The 22,605-nt window shown below is 30.7% G+C and overlaps 3 protein-coding genes across 4 annotated transcripts; 1 reads left to right on the top strand and 2 right to left on the bottom strand.

Moving 5' to 3' along the window:
* The first annotated feature begins 422 nt into the window (after positions 1–422).
* Positions 423–2,964, top strand: LOC105147974 (afadin- and alpha-actinin-binding protein). The gene is made up of 6 exons (XM_011059369.2): positions 423–562; positions 1,136–1,279; positions 1,356–1,550; positions 1,706–1,837; positions 1,918–2,029; positions 2,513–2,964. Exons 2-6 carry the CDS (start codon positions 1,142–1,144, stop codon positions 2,716–2,718), a joined length of 783 nt encoding a protein of 260 aa, XP_011057671.1. The 5' UTR covers positions 423–562; positions 1,136–1,141; the 3' UTR covers positions 2,719–2,964.
* Positions 2,727–8,117, bottom strand: LOC105148083 (uncharacterized). Of its 2 annotated transcripts, XM_087415306.1 has the most exons (3): positions 6,602–8,117; positions 5,766–5,908; positions 2,727–4,592 (listed from the first exon to the last, which is right to left on the bottom strand). In XM_087415306.1, exons 2-3 carry the CDS (start codon positions 5,886–5,888, stop codon positions 3,726–3,728), a joined length of 990 nt encoding a protein of 329 aa, XP_087271432.1. In that variant the 5' UTR covers positions 5,889–5,908; positions 6,602–8,117; the 3' UTR covers positions 2,727–3,725. The 2 variants fall into 2 exon arrangements, with proteins under 2 accessions (XP_087271432.1, XP_087271431.1); XM_087415305.1 differs by lacking the exon at positions 6,602–8,117 and having other exon boundaries at positions 5,766–6,337.
* A 213-nt stretch (positions 8,118–8,330) lies between these two features.
* Positions 8,331–22,596, bottom strand: LOC105147978 (uncharacterized). Its single transcript, XM_087415273.1, has 9 exons — positions 21,887–22,596; positions 16,434–17,431; positions 15,333–15,623; positions 13,781–14,601; positions 12,947–13,114; positions 12,417–12,657; positions 11,931–12,057; positions 11,675–11,856; positions 8,331–10,452 (listed from the first exon to the last, which is right to left on the bottom strand). The coding sequence occupies exons 2-9, from the start codon at positions 17,310–17,312 to the stop codon at positions 10,207–10,209; spliced, it is 2,955 nt and encodes a 984-aa protein (XP_087271399.1). The 5' UTR covers positions 17,313–17,431; positions 21,887–22,596; the 3' UTR covers positions 8,331–10,206.
* Positions 22,597–22,605: the final 9 nt, after the last annotated feature.

Genomic DNA, 22,605 nt, shown 5'->3' on the forward strand with positions numbered 1-22,605 from the left:
CAGAAAGCTAAATCTTCTTATTAGAAATCAGAGATAACATTTTTATCTACCTTTATAGAAATTAATATTTTGGGTATTAAAAATATTATTAATAATGTTTTTAATACTGAAAGTAAATAACTAATTGACCAGTATTAGTGTTAACTAAATTTCTATAAGGGTAATAAGTTAATAAAATTTTTTTTAACTGTCATTAACTATTAAATAATTAATATTATTTAATAATTATAATTTGTTTAAAAAACTTAGCTTTAGTTAGAAATTTTACACATCCTTTCTCAAAAATTATCATCATTTATGTGTCTTCTTTGATCATAAAATTATGAGAATACATATTCGATATCTGTTTGGAAATAAGAATGAATAAAAGAGAGAGGGGAATCTAGAATGTGGACATGCGCGGAAGCCACCAAAGAGGGTAAAGTATAAAGTTTAGGTTTCAGACATTTCGGTTAGCCATCGTAGGGGATTGTTGTGTAGGTGTAGGAGGATCGGAGAGAGTAACGAAGTTATATTCGTGCAATGAAACAAAAAGGACGTTGTAATATATAAGAACATTATAGTAAGTAATAATATGATTAAAAAGGACTTAGGAAATTAATCTAAACTATGAAATATCTGAGAAAGAGAATATACATTTAAAAAGGAATGATTGAGGTTAGGAATACAGGGAAGAGATCAATCTTCTTAATTAAGATAATTATTGTATATATGTATATAATCATGAAACATCTTATTTGATTGATATAAATTAAGCGCAAAAATATGCAAAATGCAAATATTAATCTTTTAACAAATATATATCATTTATCATCATTGTAAAATATTATTTAAATTCATATAATATTTTTTGATGTATTCCTCTTTTGATAAAAATTTTCTAATAATTAAGAAAATATAAGTAATTTTATATATATATATATATATATATATATATATACTAAATTTTATTTGAAAGAGTTCATTATTTTAGTGAAAAATATCTTTTACAAAATGGCCATATTTTTATATATAGGCTTAAATAGTATTACTTAGTATTTTATATATACTTTGTAAGAGATATACAATTTTTATACAAAAAACGTTAAATTTTATTTTTATTTACAACATAAATGATTCAAAAATAAATGTGCAGATAAATATGAATGCAATTTCCACTGGTAATTACCTAAAGAGAGATCTGAGAAGTATGTTTGCTGTACGAAACAACTGTATTAGTGAAGAAACTGCATTCTGTAAACAAGATAATTTACAGCAGTCTTTGAATACACTGAACGAAGTAATGAGATAGACATAGCCAACAATCTTATTAGAATATGCTTATACTTGATATTGATTGATGTCTAAATCTATAGGAATTTGAATCATTCGGTATCTCATCGGTAACCATAAATAATGATTTGCAAACCTTAGAATCATTGAAAGACCTATCTATACAAGTAACAAATGCTACATGGAAAATGATACATAAACATAGATACTTAATGCGATTGCATGATCAATTAATTGATTTAAATCATAAAACTGTTAATGATAATGTTAATCTTAAGGTGAGTGTGCTTTTACTTAAAACATGAATAAGTACTGAGACATTTTATATTATTCCACGCTGCACAGTAAAATGATTGGTAAGTATGTGGAAATTAAATATACTACTTAAGATATAATTTTAAATTGTAATGTGTAATTATAAATTTATTAATAGAATCATGTAAAGCGTCTGAAGGAAGATATACAAAAGAAAGAACATATGATATGTAAAGCAGAGGAAAGAGAAAGAAGACTAAATGTTAAATGTGAGGATGCATCTCGTAATCTGAAGCAGGAAAGAGACGAGGTATGATTTGTTTAAAATAAAACTAATATTGATTCATTTTTATAATTTACAAAAATTAAAATATAATGTCTGATTTACAGATACGAAAACTAAAGAAACAAATTCAGTTTAAAGAAACTCAACATGAGCATGAAATAAGAAGAATCACGCAGAGTAGTCAGAAGCTCCAAGAGCAGTTACAAAAGTCTGCTGGTTAGTTAATATCACGTGTTCAGTTATTAATTTTTTTTTTTTAATGTGTAACTATGTGGTTTTTGTTCTATATTTACATAATATACAATATTATAATATACGGAATCTATCTGAATTTTAATTAGTTAATGAATAGCTTCACTATTCTCAAATAAAATTGTCTTTGCACAACAATGAATGTACCAGTTCAACTTTGTTGCATAGCGAATTGCTTAGTGGCCAGGGATTAGCATTCAACTTGTTATATAATTATATAGAAAATACTTTGTATACATGTTGCACAGAACTTGCTTGGTGCTTAATGTATACTATCTTTAATAGTACAATTTATTAACGCAATATTGGTCTAATACATCTTTAATACACACTAATATTTAATGAATATATCGTCGATGAATTGTGCTAGTAGAGCTGAATATGATTATAATCATATCGTATGTAATAAAATTCGAGATAATGAGATGTACAATGATTTTTTGCTAGGTTCTTTTACACCAAAAGATAAACTATTACAAAAAATCCATGAGAAGGAGCTAATTTCATACAAACAAACTATTTGCCGTTTGGAAGAAAACAATAGACATATGTTGGAAGAAATTAATAATCTGAAAGAAGCACTGGAATTACATCAAACTGGAATTGCTTTACATATTGAAGCATCTGGAGCTTGGACTAATGCAGATATTTGAGCATCAGATGTAATTGATATAATTTATTTATAACTTGGACATACATGAAAAAGTGTGTATACTAAGAATTGTGTATATTCCTAATAATACAGTAATACTTTTGTAATAATATTGCTTTTTGTAAAGAGCTTTAAGTATTTTGAATAAGTTTTGTTAATGTTAGTATTTTGAATAAGTTTTGTATGTTAAAAATATTTTGTTTAAAATTTTTGAATGAAATAAAGTGTTTTGTGATTTCCTAACTCATATATACATTTCGTGTTTTAACATAGATCTGTTCTCTTTATCTACTTTTTTCTTCTATACTTACAATTGTAATTAAATGAACAGTACATAATTATATTTTTGAAAGAATAAGAATATACAGGTCAATCAAAAAGAAACTAGACTAGGCAATAAAAATTTGAATATTTACTTAATTAAATTTGGCTTTTTTAAAAATAGGTTCCTTTTACATATATTGTGTAACTAATGTTAAACAAAGAATAAATTGAAGACTAAATGGAATAAGTAGAGGAATATTACCAAAATTTAACAAGAAAATAGCTTAAAAATTTAGCAAATTATATAGTGTTTTCCTCTATAGCTCATGAAAACCGAGTGATTGTAACGTGTCACAACGCAATACTTATTTGATTTTTCGTTCTTCACAGAAAATTATTTATCCAGTGCAAATTATTTATCCAAATTATTTATTATCGGACTTATTTTTGTTTCTCTTTATACTTCTCTACATAAAATTCTTTATCTTATCATATGTGGAATCGCAGAATTCAGAAATGAATCCGAGTGTCTTGCTTAACAAGCAACTGCACTTATCACTAAGTTATCCAGTATCTACAGTATAATCACATGATTCAATGTTTAGAAATATCTAAATGCTGTTTATATTTTTTTAAATTATTTTATATTTTGATCATAATATTGAATCGAGATTGACTTTTCACGAATCGGTTTTATCTAGCCAGACTCAGATCATATGTTAGTATTACAACATAGTAAAAGCATCAAAGATAGCGTATAAATATGAACTCTGTTAACAAGAAAATGTATATTATGTTGACGCGGTTAGAATACGAAGCTTGTCCGCTACTTATTGAACATTTGCAGTTGCCTGCTTTGCAGACCGTATTGTTTCGAATAGTGAGAAATTCCGTGAGAGGTTCTCCACGCTGATCGTTTCCTGGATAAGCTATTTCATTCGGTAGTCTGTTATCTGTGCTATCAATACTCCTCGAACTGAGCCTCAGAGTGCTCTTGCCATCCGCGCAAATGCCGTTTATCACAATGGCAGTCGTGGTGACCAAGTTCATGCTCACGTTCGAGAAAATGTTGTTTTTTACGATGGCGACATCGCCTTGGATAGACATTAGCCCCGGTTTCTGCATTTCGAACTTGGAGCCAATGATCTCGATGTTTAAGAAATTGGCGAAATTCAAGGTTTCCATGACATTATGCAGCTTGCTGTTCACTATGCGCAACTTCGTGCCCTTTTCGGAAACGTTTAGGCAGGATACTCGCTCGATCGTAACGTTCATCATGATGAAGTGCGAGATATTGATATAGGCAAAATCTTCCTCGAGAGTCTCGATAAGCGTATTCTCGATTGCAAGCGTGTCAATAGCTTTCATGTACGTGAACGTGTGACTCGATATCATCGGTATCCGACCAATGTTCGAGAGCTTCAACAGTTTCATATGGCTTGACGAAAAAAAGACGTCAAAACTCAGGCTATCACTGATATTTTGAACTATTACTTCCTCGATATTGCTCGCCTCCGGAAAACTGGAGTAATGAAGATTCGCTGAAACGCATCCTGTGACCGACACGCTGAGAGTGTTCGTATAATCGTATGTTTCTGGTAGAAAAAATTCCTAAAAAATTAAATCTAATTAAGGTACACTCACTACATCCTCAATTATTTCATGTTCGCTTATTTTATATTCTTATGTATTTTACTTTAACATTTTTACGAAGAGATAATTATCACCACGTACACTGTAAACGATAATGTTATTTTAAAGTTAATAAAAAAAGTAGAACAAAAAAAGAAAGTCGCCGTAAAAATATTGAGATGTTGAGATTTTTAGTCCCGATCTCGCAAAATTAATGAGAACGATAAATATCGGTTCAATTTATAAAATAAATCTGTTATTATTGGCAAGTGACTGTCTGTAATTCTTATTAAAAGATAGATATTGATAGATGTTGATAATTATATAGTTATAACATTTTGCATATATAACGTTATCCATCCATGTCTAATCAATTGAATATCAAAATCAACTGAAAATGTTTTTAATGAACAATTTTTGTAGAAAAAGATGATGTTTCTTAAATAAAATTTCTGTAAACGAAAATATCCATCGTATACTTTTATACTTACAATTAATACTATTATTGCTTTTAAAACACAACAATCGTTTTAAAAAATTAATTATATCCATATTAATAAAATACTACAGTTAGTTAAGTTGGGAATACTACAATTTAGTTGAAGTAACTATAAGTTCATTATTTATTAATGAACTGAACTGCACTTTTTATTGTTACCAAATATAAAAAATGTATTTATTTCACTTTAAATACAAAGAGTGTACGTACAGTAAGTCAACTGTAAAAATCGGATATTCTCTTATAGTTTAGAAGTTCTATAAGTATTCGACCAGTTTTGAAGTTATTGAAATTCTCGCCAAGTACGATATATCTTTTTATTTTAAATCTTACAATGTATATTGAAATTCTTCTCTTTTTGTTAAACTTAATTTAAAAAATTAAGTAATGCTAAGAAAAAGTAGTCAAACTTGACTATAATCGGAAGTATAATTTTTTGTAATTTTTCTATCATCGTAAAAATATTTGTAATTCTAAAATTACTACCTGACATTTTCGCAAAAAAAAAAAACAATTGACGTTCAATACATTTACTCAAATTGGCGATTTATTTCAAGATAGACCAATACATAAGCATTTGTTGAAACAAAATCAAAATAGTGAAGTGCCAGAGATTATGGCAATATATGAATATGAGATGTTAATCAGTATACCTCGTTTCCGATGCAGCTACACGTAATCCACTTTTCATTATGAACTTGGCATTGTTCATTGATATTATTTGCAGTTGCGAACAATACCATAATGAATATTACAGCGAGTAGGGTCGTTCCCATATTCAACGTACACGTTGTATCTGCACATAAAATCTCACCGTCGATTGTACTCATAAAATTAGAAAGGGAAATGTCTCATATCTGATTAATAAGAGTATATACACAACTGGATTATTCTATGATTAAAAAGGCTTTTTCTCTTAAATAGAAAATAAATGGTTTTTGATTAAACGTAGATATGCATTACAAATAAATATTAATTGCATGTAAATGTAAATTAAAAGCGAGTATATTAACATGTTGATTGCATCTGAATATGAGTTATCTCGTATTTTCGATGTACAGAGAGAGACAACAATTATGAATTATCATGTAGCTGATATTTATAAGACACAATGTTAAATATGAATGCACTCATAAATGTAATAAATGTGAAAACATAACAAATATAAATAAAAAATATTGTCTAAAGTACGAACGAAAAATTATCCTGGTGTCATAGAACAGAATTTTTATTGATAAAAAGCAAACGTGTAAAAAGCTTCTACAACTATTTTTAGAGATAGTAATAAAATTTTACTATAAGTTTAAAAAAAATAGATATAATAAATAAATTAAAATTAAATAGCATATTAAAATATATATATAGTATATTTATATAATTTATATTTTAATACAAGTTATTATAATACAAGTACATTGAGTTTGATAGTAATAAAAGATAACATATTTTTATATATTGTGGACAAAAAATGAAAAAGAAATGCTCTCACCAGAAATGCTCTACTTTTGAATTTGGCAGTTTTCCGTACGGTAAAACTAAACTTTCTAGATTTCCGTTGTCGTCTTTGTGTTTAAAAATCGTTTTATCCGTGCCTTCTGTAATATTCTTTTTTCAAACTACTTTTGAAATTAAATTCAAATTTCTGATATGCTTCGGCGACGCTTCCCGTTGGTGGATCCTCTGTCTTTTCAGGAAGAACTCGCCAGAACAACGAACATTTCCTCGATGTTGAACATATCGTAACGATAGCAGGCAATGACTATTTCGGAGGTCGTTTTGCCGACAGATGAATCCACGGTCGAGTGCGCGATTAAGATAGACAGTTCTTTCGTACCGCTTTTTTATGGAGATTGACATGCATACACTGTTTGGTAAATATATTCCGGTAATTGTGAAGTTCAGCACAGGGTTTGGTGTGTCAATTAGTATATAGTCGGCCTTACAATGCCAGTATGCTTTTGTCGCATGATAAGACCGGAAGAATACAGTCAATTTGATAAAAAATATCTGAGAATTATTGTATTGATAATAAATTGCGATATTATAATTGTTCTAATAATATTATTCTATAAATATCATATATATATTATAATACACACGTAGTGATTAGAAGCTATTTTAGAAGCTATTTTATAATTGTTAGCTTCAATGTTAGTGATTAATGATTATATACTGTAAAAATATTAGAAATTGCCTTTTCTACATTTTTACATATATTATTAATATAAAAATAAAAACACATTAATATTTAACAATATTATTTTAAACGTTTGTGTTTTGCAGCTTAAAACATTTATTTGGATGAATATTGTAATATATGCCACGCATAGAAGGAATAATAAATACATCTTCAAATCAAATATTTTACAAAGGTTTATGATTTTTATAGAAAACTATATAATCCTACCCAAACAGAAACAACAAGTCATTATGATAAATGATATCAAAATGACTTCAAAATGATTATTAAAAATTATTTTCTAATCATTTCTGATTCATTCTAATGTCATTTTACCGTGACTTGTTGTTTTTATATAACATATAATATAGTAATATGATTGTTACAAGATAGTAAAAAATTTCTAATTGATATGCTTGTCAGAACTATGATAATGCAACGGCAAATTAAATTACAAATTAGTTAGTTTGTACTAATTTGCAATATCTATGATTTCCTGTAGCGATTATACATGCGTGATGGAAATACAAGGAAAAAAAAATCCATCCATGATGGATCAAGATGAGAAGTTGAGCAACTCTTATATTTATAAATTTAATAATTCATCACTTGAAAATGACGAGAATAATAATTATGTTAATCAATATTAAGCGAATTACTAAACGTTCTAATAAAAATAAAAGATAGAGCATAAATCAAATATAAGGGAGAATGGCACAAACGTAAATGAAACTCCAAGAAAGCTTAAATGATTGGCATAAAAGATAAGTGATTTCTTCTTAAAACGCTTTCTTTTGTATCAATTTTTGTTTCCTGAGAGTTTTGTCTATGCTTCCGTCACTTTTCTTTTATATTTGGTTTACGCTCCGATTTTTATTTTCACCAGGACAGTGATGGATTGACTATTAGGTGAAACAGGAGGTGAAACTATTGGATTAAATTATTATTCTCTTGTAGAATAAAAAAAGTACGATATAATTGGGCGAAAAATTAATATTTCAAAAATGCAATCTTTTTTTAAAAAATAAAACACAGCACATTTTTGATACATTCAATTTTTATAATATACGAAATATTTTTTGCAAGAATAGACAAATATTCTGTTTTCGTTTTATTTTTATATATAGGTCTTTGATTTCTGTCGCTCAGGTCGAAATATTTGAATTGTCACTGCTATAAATCAATGAATAAGGACTTTAATATGCATTAAGATATGTCGCATGAAGCATTCAGATTACAAAGGATTACAACATCGCTCGCGATGCGGGAGAGACGGAAATACCAGACGCCACACACTAGTTGTGTGTATAAAAATATATTTACGATTTACATATATGCTAATGTAGCACACTTTTATCGATGAGTGTTAACACAACAAAATTCGCGTACCCATGCACGCACACATACACACTCCTGCAACACATCGTACTGTTTTACTGATATGGAGTCACCACGCACAACATGATGACTTTTACGGTACCAGCTTTTCGATTCGTGGAAATACACAATCAAGAAGTATACACGTCTATACACGCGGCGGCAAGAAGATTGGCGCCAAGATTAATCTCGTAATAATATTTACGATCGTTCGACGTAACGATTTTGCATCTGGCTGATCTAGCACTTCGCTCTTTCCAGACCACGTTTCCAAGTAAAAATGTCAAATAACGTGACACAATAGAGAAAATTTCTCAACGAGAGACTTCTTTCCCGTTGTTGCTGGTGTCACAAACGAATAGCTAGAAAAACTGTGGAAAAACTCGATTCGTGGAACAAATAAGATTTAGTATAAACTTCACACTGTACATAGACGTTTGATGTATTAAAAAAATATGTACATATTTCACGATGTTTGTATTAAAAATTAATATTTAAATGTGTATTAATTTATGTGTATTAAAATAGTATCAATAAATGATATGTATATACATGTTAATCAAAGAAAGACGCTGTAAATATTATAATAGAACAATCCGGTTTGCTAATGCGATTTAATAAAACTTTGAGCAATTGAATTGAGTAACTTTTGTACACTTAAACTGTAAATCATGAGAATGCAAGTAGGTATTATCACATGAGTAAAACAGAAAAAGAGAAGGAAATAAAGTGTTATGAATCAAATAAGCGAAATTCGACATTTATCGTAAGTAATGTCAAGTTCTAGAAAGTATTTGGTCTGAGGTACATTAAAATATTCGCTTCTGTTAGCTATTTAAACATTACTGAGTGCAATAATTACTCAATTATATAATTTAATTGTATTAGTATTTTACTATCTTCACTGTACAAATTTAACTTAAAGACATAGCAATATATGACATAGATATCTTTAAGGCACATTTTCATATTTAACGTAAAATATATCTAATTTTATGTTTAATTTTTTATAGTCTCTTTTTATATTAAAATTATATTATACATATCACTAAATTGCAACTAGAATAGTAAATATCATTCTAAAAGTAAAATAAAAAAATTAAATGAAAAACATTAATTTTAAATATAAATATATATTTAACATATATATATATATATTTCTTATTTCTTCCGTTTAAAGAACATTAATAGTTAGTTTAAAAAAATAGACTATCCATGTTTGACGCTAAATAGACATTATGAATACGAAGATATTCTTCGTAAATTACGTTCTTCTCCTTAGCGACTCGCTCAACTCAGGATTACAACTTCCCTAATAATTTTATGCGATTAATAATATTGTACGTATTGTTGGTACTTCTTGTTGCTGGCTTGAGTCACAGTCTTGAGGGTTTGCTTGTGATGAACGTCGCGAGTCCTATTGCAATCAGTTCAAAAAATAGAGCGGAAACCGTCAAAGAGTGTTTCTAAATACTTCCGCAGAAATCAGTCTTATATAAAGCCCATTATCGGACTTATTTCAATGTCTTTTATCGTTATCACGCTTTTTTGTAAAATATCCTCTTGATGGCTTCTTTCCTTTCTGACAACACGAGTGCCAGCGGCGTTTTTCCTTGCCGGTTCTGTATGTTCGTCTGGCCTCCAGCTTGTATTAAAAGTCGACAGACATCTTTCTGCTTTTCCAAATCTACATTACTCGAAACCGCCGCGGCCATGTGCAACGGTGTGTTATACATGTAGTTGGTCTCGTTCACAACATTCGAAGTAGCCTTGCGCAGCAATACCTGCGAAAACGCGAGAAAAGTTTCAACATTATTTGCGTAAATAATCAACAATGTCGTGCTTAGAATTTAATCTTGAGAGGAAGACTGCATATCAAATAAATTACCAATGTGTTTAATAATTTGCGTTAAGGATTTATCCTAATCTACAATTTATTTTTAAAAACATTATACTTTTTTCTACATATTTGCATCTCTTTTATCTGTTTGTAAATAATTAGCTTGTTTGTTTGTTTGAAATCACTGATTTTTGCGGAACAAGAAACCGAGTGCGACATCTTGTTAGAAAAATTGTGTTTATTGTAAGAGAGAAAGAGATAACTTTTGTATGGAATATTATTACGGTTAAATGCGGATAAAATGAAAAATAACAGTGGATGTTGCGATCTCTCTCAAAAAAGAGACAGTTATCTTATGTGTTATATAATATTTAAATGCGGTTGAGAAAAACGTGACAAAATACAATATTGATTTTATTAACGCCTAATATAACTTGTTTTGTTATTTGTAATCAAATTGATAATACTGTCGACTGCATGTCAAAGATTATCGCGCGGAATTCTGGGTGAATAAGAGTGAATGGATCAATTACTTCTTGCTTCAACTTCTTACTTTCTATAGCCATCTCTGATTGGTGGATCTTTCTACTGATTTTATCCACCAGACATGAAAAAAAGAGATAAGAAATGAGTGAACAGTTTATGTTTAAACACAAAACATTCGAGAATTATCATGCAATATGTTTCAGAAGATGCACATTTTTTCTAACTATAAAATCTTTCAACAAATTTAGAATTAAATCTTCCTTTAATGAAATTTTGATAAATTGTCTTTATAAATTTAGAATTATCAATATTTAATAACAATATGCCATCTTAATAGCATTTAAGTTATAAATTGCTCATCAATTAAAACTCATTTGAAATTAATTCGAAAATAAATCTATTTACATGCATTAGAATTAATTTGGAAAATCTCTTGGGATTTTAAAGTTGAAAAACTATTCAATGTTTCAAAACAGTATTTGCTGTTATTCTCGATATTGTATCTTCTTCTTATTTTCTAAGATTTCTCATATTTGTAGCCCTTCTTTTTAATTTCAAGAAGTGATATACATTGTAGATCGTATAAATATCATTTTATCCAATGAGCCGATTATTACACGAGTAACTTCACAATTTCTTAGATAATTGCGCAAAGCTGGGAAATTCCTCAAGTGGATTACCTTCACGAGTGCAGGATCGCAACTCAATGAGGCTGCCATATGTAAAGCAGTATCGCCGCACTTGCTTTCTTTGATTTTGATATTTGCGCCATTTTTCAAGAGAAGATCTGTTATGCCCAAGGACTTGACGCCTCGTCCGAAAGGATCGTGCGATTCGACTGCGATGTGAAGAGCGGTTCTCCCTGAAATGCACATTTTTACTCTTGTATCAGATTTCTGTGCACGCTTATCCTAATCTCATTTCTGTTTAACTAACCATCGTAATTACACCTCGATAAATCGAACACGGGATTTCCTTGTATCGTCTTCAACGTTAACAGTTCCGCCAAGACCTCCCCGTGAGAATCACCACGTGCTACAACTGAATGTATTAGCGTGTCGCCCTGAAATAATAGAAACGGCGATAGATATAAAAAAATTGTTCGCCGTATGAAATTATCTTTAATATCTTTTATTTAACCGTGATTATATACTTGTTCTTGTTTCAAAGCGTCGTGTAATTATTCAGCGATTACATTAGTCGCAATTAATCATTCAGAAATGTATTTATTAACGAATAACCGTTCGCCGAGATAAGAGAGAATCTTTTCTATGTAATAAGAATTATTTCGTTTAAAGATTCGTCCACGAATGTAATATATACTTAATTGAAACGCAAACGCGTGACCAATTATTACATTAAAGTGCCTTAATAAATTGTACAAAAACTATTTTCGCGTAAAAAAATCGTGAGAAAACTTACGCGCATATGATATAATCTTTGGTTGATATCGATCCCTTTTTGTATCATTGCGGCAGCTAAATATCCGGTGACATATGGCATTTCCGGACAATTCATAGCGGCCAAGTACAAAGCATCCTCGTTGCGATTATTCACCATTGATAGAGCGCTCGGCAGGTTGCCCAATCTCTCGACCAATGGCACCAAATAAGCTTTTTTCTTTGTTAATTCCTCTGGGTTGCCCACCAGGCACATTAACGCTCTATTACGCAAATGTCATATTTTAGTACAAAAGAGATAAAAAAGAAAATTTGAGAAAAGAGAGAGAGAAACGATTTTTATTGCTATTTCTTTATCTCCTTTTCAAAAGTTCGACATTAATTAATTTTTATTATACTAATTACAATATTGTTACATCAAAAGAAAATTTAGTAGCATCAATTAATGTATTTATTTATATGCGATATAGACGCTTTTTATACTTGTCTATTTACATTTAAAGCAAAACAAGTTCATTTAATATTATTAATAAAATAGAACGAGTTACTTACGTGTCACCATCCTCATCTGTGGCTGCTAATTCCTCTATGGACTTTTTCAGCAGATTACTCATGGCTCTTTCCACTTCCTTAGGATGCAATCCTTCCTTCAGCCTCTCACTCGCTCTTACAGATGGTAAGTTTAACGAAGGCCACGGTACTATGCCTCGATTCAAGTTCCTGTCGTGGCAATTGGGGTCGTTAACCACACTTCTTATTACTCATTCACACGAAAACTGTGATTATTTTAACACGAGGAGTGCATAAAAAAATGACAGTATTCAAAACTTTGTATTACAACTTGATTTAAAAAGCAGTTTACTTGCGCAGTTTACTTATAATTAAAATTATATTGAGAAATTAAAATTTTTTAAGAAACATGCTTTAATATGCATGGGATTGCTACATTTGATTCATACTTAGACTCGTATTTTCTAGTTGCTTAAAGGCACCGGAAACATAAATATGCCATTGAAAACTTAAACGGCTGATTTATCGCAACATTTCTCGTTATCATCCGTTTCGTTGCGATATCTGCCATCAATTTTGATTACATAACTTCGTGGAAATAGAGAACATATGTTTCTTTTTTTTTTACATTTGCAAGCATCATGCGATTAAAATATATGTAGAATCATAAACACTGAAACTGATTTTGTCTTCGAGGAAAGAGAAGCTTTGTTTTGAAAAAGATATATCATTTTTTTCCAATTTCATGAAAAACTTTGAATATCGATTTAAGTTCAGAATATTAATTTGTTCAATATTTCGAACTACTTATCTCTCTCGCTCGTTTACTTCATTTTTATATTTTCCTCACATACGCAATCATTTTATCAAGTTTACCTCTGTGGATGGTTGGATACAAACGAGGAGACCATCGTTGGTATTTGATAATCGTTAGGTACAAACACCGATGGTGGCTGATCATATCTCTTTTCTCCACCGGCGGCCTGGAAAATCGTGTACTCCTTCTGTGACGTTAAGTTCGGTTCAGATGTCTTCACGGATGTCTCATCGGTCAGTCCGAGCTCCTGCAGAGTGTTCGCATCGTGCTGTGACACAACTGGCGTGTTGACCTGGTTATTCTTCGCGTGCGATTCGTAATACCTTGGTTCCATGTTTGTCGCGTGGCCGTTCACCGCGCGATTCACAAATGCACATCCTCCGGTGCTGCCCTTGCTCGCGTAAACCGATACGAGATCGCTATTGATGGGCAGATCCCCAACTTGAATGGAGTCCGTGTTGGGTATGCCCAAACAAGCCTCCAGCTTTTCGCTTCGCATGTCGCTTCCAGGACACTCGCGCGATACAGGATTCACATCACTCCCCAACGTTTGCACGGATACACACCGGTCGTTATAGGCCGACGAGAAGCAAGAGGTATTCGAGACAACCTGGGGCTCCTTCAACGCTTTGCCTTGCTTGTCCTCTTCTATGACCTGCTCCACGAGCTGGAGCAACGCGCAATCAATTGTATCGCTGCTGTTGACGATCGTTCCCGAAGACTCGTAGATACCTTTCCAACCGGACAGTGATTCGCCAAGCTGTTCCTCAGTCTGATAATTAAGGGATGTCTGATAATTCGGGCTGGACACGTCGCTGTAGGACTGGTTGGACGAGGATGAGGAGGATAACGTTTGCGGCACACGATATGTCGATGCAACCTGCGAAGGAAGGTGTCCGATTAACTGAATCATCTGCCGAGAATTCGTTTCGTATTTGTACTTAGTCACGAAGGAATAAGTGGCAACCGCTACATAAACTTATACTAGCTGTCAGGTAGCTGTTTGAATATTTTATGAGACTCGTCAAACGTGATAATGGGTGTTTTACGATTGGAACAATGTGGTATGTTGGGTAGACTCGGTTTTAAGTATTTAAACCTGTTATTACAAGTTTTGTGTGTGTGTGTGTGTGTGTGTGTGTGTGTGTGTGTGTATTCTTTTATTTTTACAACATTTTTAGAACCTGTATGTGTATTATTCAAAATATAAATTCTGACACAATTAATATGAATACAATTAATATTATTATCAAATAAGTAAATTGATATAACAGACAAAACAAGTCGTAATATTCAACGTATAAAAAGATTTATAAAAATGTGCAATCACGGTTTATTCATTCTAGAAAAAAATTGGAAAATCGGAGCTGCAGGTAAAATCGACGAACTGCGCTGTATTTTAATTTGCGGTCGTATTTAATCTGCAATTCAGTTAACATCTTTACGTGGGTAGCGTGTGTAATATTACACATTTTTTTTGAAGTGTGATAAACTGCAATTGCTCGCGTAAGACTTCAACGCCTTGTTTTACTTATTCTAGACATGCGGATTTCGTCGAAGCGCTACTTATGCGCGCTCCTCATACATTTATGCAGATTATTGCGGACTTACCTGCGGTGAGCCGAGCGGGCTGCCGATGACGTTGACGTGCATCTGCGGTGACTCTAAGTTCGTAGCGGAACCCGGTGATTGGGCGCGACTCGACGCCCGACTGTTCGACCTCGAGACGACGTAGTTGTAGCTACTCGCTGGAGAATCGGACCAGGTTTTCGCGCCTGGCGAGGGAATCGAGTGACTGCCGGTATCTGAGAGCAATGCGGCTTGAAAACCGCCATGCGACAGGATGTCCATCAAGGACTCTTCTCCCGGATCGTCGACAACTATGGAGGGAAGTGCCGCGGTCTGAAATACGATTAAATCAGTTTTTACAGAGCGGGAGAACTTTTTTGCGTCGTATTACTTTGACGCTAATAGTTTTGGTCATCGACACTCATTTCAAATTTTCTTTTATCGCGGGGAATAATTATATAACATGTTATTATATTAAAGTAATTATTATACATCATAATTAAAATAATTTTGTAATATAATAATCGATATATGTATAGGCAAAATCATTTATAATTTTTAATTAATTTCTTTTATTCATCATATGCAACTGAAAAAAAATTTGCTGAATTTTAATAAATATTTGTTTCAATAGTACACCAATGAAATTTGCACTTTTAGTAAATAAGTATTTACTCAAAATAAAAAAGTTATTTTTAAAAGTTTAAATCAAATAAATATGTTTACATTTAGTAAATATTTCGTTAGTACTATTGAAACAAATATTTACTGAAATTTAATAAATTTTTTTTAATGAAGTAGAATTAAAAGTTTTTTTCTCGTGCAGATAATCGAGGAAATTAAAATAGTATGTCTAATTATTTTTCGACTGTTTAAAATATTCAATGCATTCAAATAGCATTTTATATACAATATGATTGCTGTCAAATATTTACTGTTATAAATATATAAAAAATAGATTGATAAACTAAAAATATCTTTTTTTTTTATACTCTCTTTAGTGCAACTTTTATGCAAATCTATCTATAAAAATACGCTTCAATTTAAATCGCCACATTTAACGTGCGATATAATTTAAAAAAAAAAAAGATAATTTTATAAGAACGTCATCATTGGTATAAAACGTAATTTAACAAAACTTACATCATTGCTAGAGTCTCCGTTACGGAAAATATCTTTGTTATTCTCTTCGATCCAACTGGGTTCCATCCCCAAATTCATCGCTCCGATCAATGTCTGATTTCGACTTGAATCCGATAACTGGTCTAAGCAAGGATTCAGTTTCTCGCTGTAATCCTTGTTCCTTAAGATTTGCTCGGCAGTTTTATCGTAGTCTACCGCGTAAGCGGCATCCGTGCTGTCGTTTGCACGCGTCGTTTGTAGCCAGGTCATCATGGAGTAAGGATATGATAATGCTCGAGGAGATTGAAAATTGGGCTTGACTGGTCCTCGTTGAATTAGATCGGAATCGTCAGAGTCGTCCTGCTCCTGCTGTCTTGCCTGTTCGGACTCCGAATCATTGTCCAGAGAATTCCCATCGTACAAATGGCATTGTTTCTTGTCGTCGCATATGTTAAGCGGCAAGCAGCCTTTATTGTCATCAATCGTGACGTTATCCTCGTTGTTGTTTATATCCTCGTTATCGATATGATGTCCTGACTTGCAGCTGTTCTGATACTCCAGATTATCCAAGTTTTCGTTGCTGATTCGATGCGTTCTGCCGACGTTCTCATTGGCATCTTTGTTGTCCTCGTCGTTGCGCGCAAGGCGCAAATTCTCGATCTTTTCGATTATATCTTCATATTTGGTCAATTTTTCGCGGAAGTCCTTGTCGAGATCAAAACTCTTGTCCGTGTCAGCGCTCGAGCGGCAGGACGTGTCTGGGCTGATAGACATATCCTCGGATTCAGTTGATCTAGAATCTTCTTCCAAAGAACTCACGGACGAGCAATCTGGAATTGAGACGCGTTGCAGTGTCCACTTTTCGATTCGGATCGGCGTAATTCGGCCGGAATGCGCCATGGTGCACTGCCTGGATTTTCCCTATCTTGTGTAATATAAATCTTATGTAATATAACTGCCAAAGAAAATTGATTAAAATTTTCACGTTGATGCGACCCCAAAAACGTTCCGACGCAAATCTGTAAAATAAATAATAGTAAAAATAAAAATAAATTTTATGAATTAAGAATAATTTCTTTTATTTTTTGATAATTTTTATAACTATTGTTAAATATAAAAATCATGCAAAAGGTTAAGGTTTTAAATAATATTATTTTAATTCAATGTATGTTATACTTATTACAATTTTATTTTTCATCAATCTTTAAAACATATAGAATTATTATGTGTATAAATTTTATTATATAGTTATAATATAAAATTTATTTTAAAATTTATTTTAAAATTTATTTTAACAATTCTGAAATATTTACTTAAGACTGTTTATATATAAATTTAATTTCAATTTTTATATAAAATTATTATTAATTCAAGTATACTTTCTTCTTGGAAGTATTCAGATTGTAAGAATTATGTAATGTAATATGTAATAATATGTATCCCAAGTTACTTAAAATTAATCATAAAAATCTATTATAGCAAAAATTTTTAAAAAGTTTTTTAGATGGATAAATACTATTTTTAACAATAAATTTGTTTAGTACAATTGTATTATTATTCAGTTTAAAAAATTATACTCTCATACTATGCAATAATACAAAAGAATTTCTTTCAGTATAATAATTCACGGTGTGTTAATTGTTTTAATTATTACCGAAAAATGTTTACCGATTAAGTGCGCTATTATCAGTTAAGTATGGTTGCTTTCTGTTTTCCACTATTGTACATGTTGATATCTTAGACTATGATGTATTTTGTTGCTGACAATTTTATCACTTGGTAATTACTGTACATTAACATGTTTGTTACATATTCAGAAAATACTCGCACACACACACACACACACACACACACTCTCTCTCTCTCTCTCTCTCTCTCTCTCTCTCTCTCTCTCTCTCTCTCTCTCTCTCTCTCTCTCTCTCTCTCTCTCTCTCTCTCTATTCTTGCATAAATTTTCCCCAGAATCCAAGAACCAGCTCAAGAAATCTTCTTACTTCAAGTATAATAACAATGGTTGCTGATAAAAGTATGGAAAATTTTGCAGAACATCATGAAGAACGAGTATATTCGAAGTAGAGATTATTAAAAACTTTGTGATAACCTACGTTCCCGAGACAATAAAAATAATATTATTGCCATTTAATAATCGATTTCCAGGACATAATGCTCATTATATGTGAAATAAGATTTTGATTAATTTCAATTAAGTACTATTATTAACAATTTTTTTGCTCACATATATTCATGATATACGTATGTTATTTATATAGTAATAAAATAAGAGTATATACAATAAAATATCATTATCCTAATATTTCCTAAGATTTCCTAATTATATATACATAATTCTTAATTGTATATACGTAAGATTAATACATTACATAATATTTTTTTTATAGAAAATTTTAATTTTATCTAATCATCAAGAAAATTTTATAACATTAGAAGAACAAATATTAATATATATATATATATATATATATATATATATACACACCCACATACACACACACACACACACTTTAATATATAATATATTAACTTTTTAATATTAAAATCATTTTCTGTAACATTAACAACGATAAAGTCAGCAAAGCTTCATATTTAAAATTTGTGTCTAAAATTTGTAGAAATATAGTAATAAATTTTTAAATTTTACGAATAAAGTGAACTCTATTTTAATTAGCCTTTCAAAAAGAAGTCTTGAATGCGTTAATAAAAAAAATTTCAATGCATTAATTAAATTAATTACACATATAAGATTATTATGGTGCATTTCAATGTAATATAATGCGTTAGGAAAAAACGGGGCGTTATTCTCTCAGGCGTACAATAATTATATACAGATAATTATATACAGATGAATAGATTAATAACTATTCATTATCGCGCGCGTGTTTTGGGAGTTCATTTCAATGAACTTTCTCCTTTAACACGTAATAAAATAGTTTTAATAGAAATGTTTTTATAACAACACATTGGAAGTACAGTGTAAGTATAATGTAATGTATAGTATGCTATGTGCACTTTAAGTAATAATAATAATAATAGTAATAATGTCCAAAGAATTCTATCAATTGTTGAAAATGACAACAACAAATCGATTTAATGGGGTCTGTTCGATCATTGAAATAATTCCATTTTAAATAGCGGAAATCAAATAATTGCTTGTTCATCAATCGAAGTAAACAGTTCGAAGAACTGTTACTTTATACAAGAAGTATTGAATAATCTTTTAATAATGTTCACTATCTTCATTCAAGTATTACAGAATCAATTCACAAATGATTCTTTTATTATCAATAAAAAAATGGATTGTTGAAAATGATTGTTTTCAAATGTTTATGCTGCTCACATTTTTTGACTTATAATGCAATTCATTCGTTATTCGTACTTGATTTTAAATTTGTTGCGAAATCTTGGTGCGAAGATTACGACCTTACAAGCAGACTATTCAAGCATTTGATTAACAAATTTTTCCGATAAAACTTAACTGCTGAATAAAAAGACCTGATTATAAAACTGGCTTGAAAGCAAACAATATCATTTTCAACAAATACATTTTCAACCGAATGAACTATTGAGCTGGAGTATAATATGAGCTATTAAAATTTCATTTTTTCAAAAAATTTTAGATTTCTAGATTTTTAGATGAAAAGAGAAATTCAATTTCCGGATAGAAATTTTTCATTTTACAATAATTAAAAATTCTTTTTTTTAGAAATCTCCTTGGAAGTTCCATACTATATCTCAAGAACTCTATATATAAAAATATTATTATGAATCGAATCTTAATTAAAACAAAAAAGATTTTTTCTAAAAAAAATCCAAACGAACTTTATATATCTATAAACAAAACTTACTCACGAATAAAATTAATATAAAATAAATTATTAAAATAAATTAATTAATGTAAAAAATATGTGTAATAAAATAATTATTATGATACATAAGATATTAGATGTTACATAAGATAATGTAACAAAATGAATAAAAATGTTGTAATAAAATATGAGAAAGTTATGTATATCTTAAAGCATCGCAAATAAAAAGTTTGCATTTTGATATGCGATATATCTATCGTGTTTCCTTGATAAAGTATTTTTATCCTCTAGGATTTGTAATTCTGAATGAATGCGCGATCACTGGAGGGTGTCGCGAGAAACAGACATGCAATTTGAAAGCAATTAAACAATTTAGAAAATGAATATGGTTCCAAGTAATCGTATTAATTCATCGTGCTGGGATGAGTTTTGCCACACGGACACGCGACCGTCAACCACGCGTACGCAGTTCGTATATACGCACTATGCGAAAGGCGTATGCACATCGCACATGATCGTACGTAATATAAATAACATTTTCGTTAACTTATAAAAAAATGTTCATCGCAGGAGAAACAACACCAAATTTAAATTATATGTATTTTAATTATATGTACATTTTCTCTTCTTTAACAGCTTTTGAACGATGGATGATGAATGTGTTTTTCAAGAATTACTGCATAGATGTAAATAGATAAGAAAATATTATTCTCAGCTATCTTTAGCCTTTGATAAGTTATATTGTAAACAGTTCAAGTAATAAATTAAATATAAATTATATATTATATACATATTTGTATGATATTGCCCGTTTTTACCAATGTAGATTAACTTTATGTAATCTTAGTTTAGCTTACTGTTTATCTCTTTCTCTAATCCTAAAAATTAGAAAAAGATAAAAAATAAATTAAAATAAAATTAAAGTTAATCTTACATTGGTGAAACCGGGTACATTCCATCTAAAAAGAATTGATGTAATTAGTCCCAGAATAATTAGAATTGATAATTAGTCTTACGATGGTTTTTAAATGCTAATTAGTCGAGATTAGTCGAGACAATTATAACTAAACTGTTTTAGTAATTTACATGTAACAGGATTTTTAAAGACACTACGAGTGATAAAGGAGACAAGTACGTATCAATATGGTAAAACTGTTTTCAGAGTTCTTTTTTTCCCTTCTCCTCTCTTCTATCTCCTTTTATTCATAGATATATATGTATACAATATTATTATAATATTCTTGTACAGTCTCATAAATAATTATCGTGTATAAATAGTTAAATATATTAAATAATGTATAATAATATAATAATTATATTGTTATATCTCTATAACAATATTTTAAAAGAAAAATTTCAAAGAATTAAATATACATAAACACATAAATAAATTTACATTAACATTTGTATAAAAAATATTTTTGCTCGATAATTATAATTTTCCGTAAAAACAATACACAAAAATAATATTCCTTTAGTCCTTTCATAATAATATTCCTTTCATTCTTTATTTCTTTCATTTCTTTAGTCTGATTAAAACTGGTATACAGCACATATGACATTTATAGATACAATGAGAGAATTAGAAAGCAAGTTGATTAATTAAATTGTTCAGATAAAATCGTGTAGCATAGCAGGATAATTAATTACCTCGTGTATTTTCTTCGAATAACGCTGAATCGTTAGTTTCACAATCGTGACAGACCGCTTTTACGAAGTCGTCTCGATGCTCAATGTCGGATTCACCATACGAATCGCGCGTCGACGTAACATCGCGTCAGAAAAACACGTTTCACATAATCTTCACTTACGAAGGTGCCCCGAGAGCACAATCGTCTGCTCTGGTACTTCACGGTCGCTTCTGCGCCAATCTTGAACTAATCGTGACTTCACGATCTTATCGGCATGCAATACTCGACGTTTCACGTCGTTTCCATATCTCCGTTTCTTTGCCGCACGTCCCTCCCAAGTGACGTTCTCCGTCTCAGATTATCAATTTTCACTGTCTTCGCGATCGATGCACCGTCACTTCCGCATCACAATCCATCCAATAGGGCAGAGTAAGACAAGTGCCCTTAAACACGTGTCCTTAAACACGTGATACCTCACAATCTTTACTTGTAACAATCTTGAGAATCTTTTGATGGTATATCTTCAGCGTTTCGATCTAAAGATACAAGCACGCACGTTGCTTCAATTCAGTTTTCTCTCGATATAGCGACTGAGAGTGGATCGTTGTAGCGCGATAATAATAAGCGACTGGTCTCCACCAAGATCTCGGTGAGAGAAAGAGAGAGAGAGACTCGTTTGCGATTCTACGAACGATCCAGTCTCTCGTACACATGCACGCGCGCATGTATACACACACG

Source organism: Acromyrmex echinatior, chromosome 2, assembly GCF_024713525.1.
Source record: "Acromyrmex echinatior isolate Ae372 chromosome 2, ASM2471352v2, whole genome shotgun sequence".
Classification (NCBI taxonomy): domain Eukaryota; kingdom Metazoa; phylum Arthropoda; class Insecta; order Hymenoptera; family Formicidae; genus Acromyrmex; species Acromyrmex echinatior.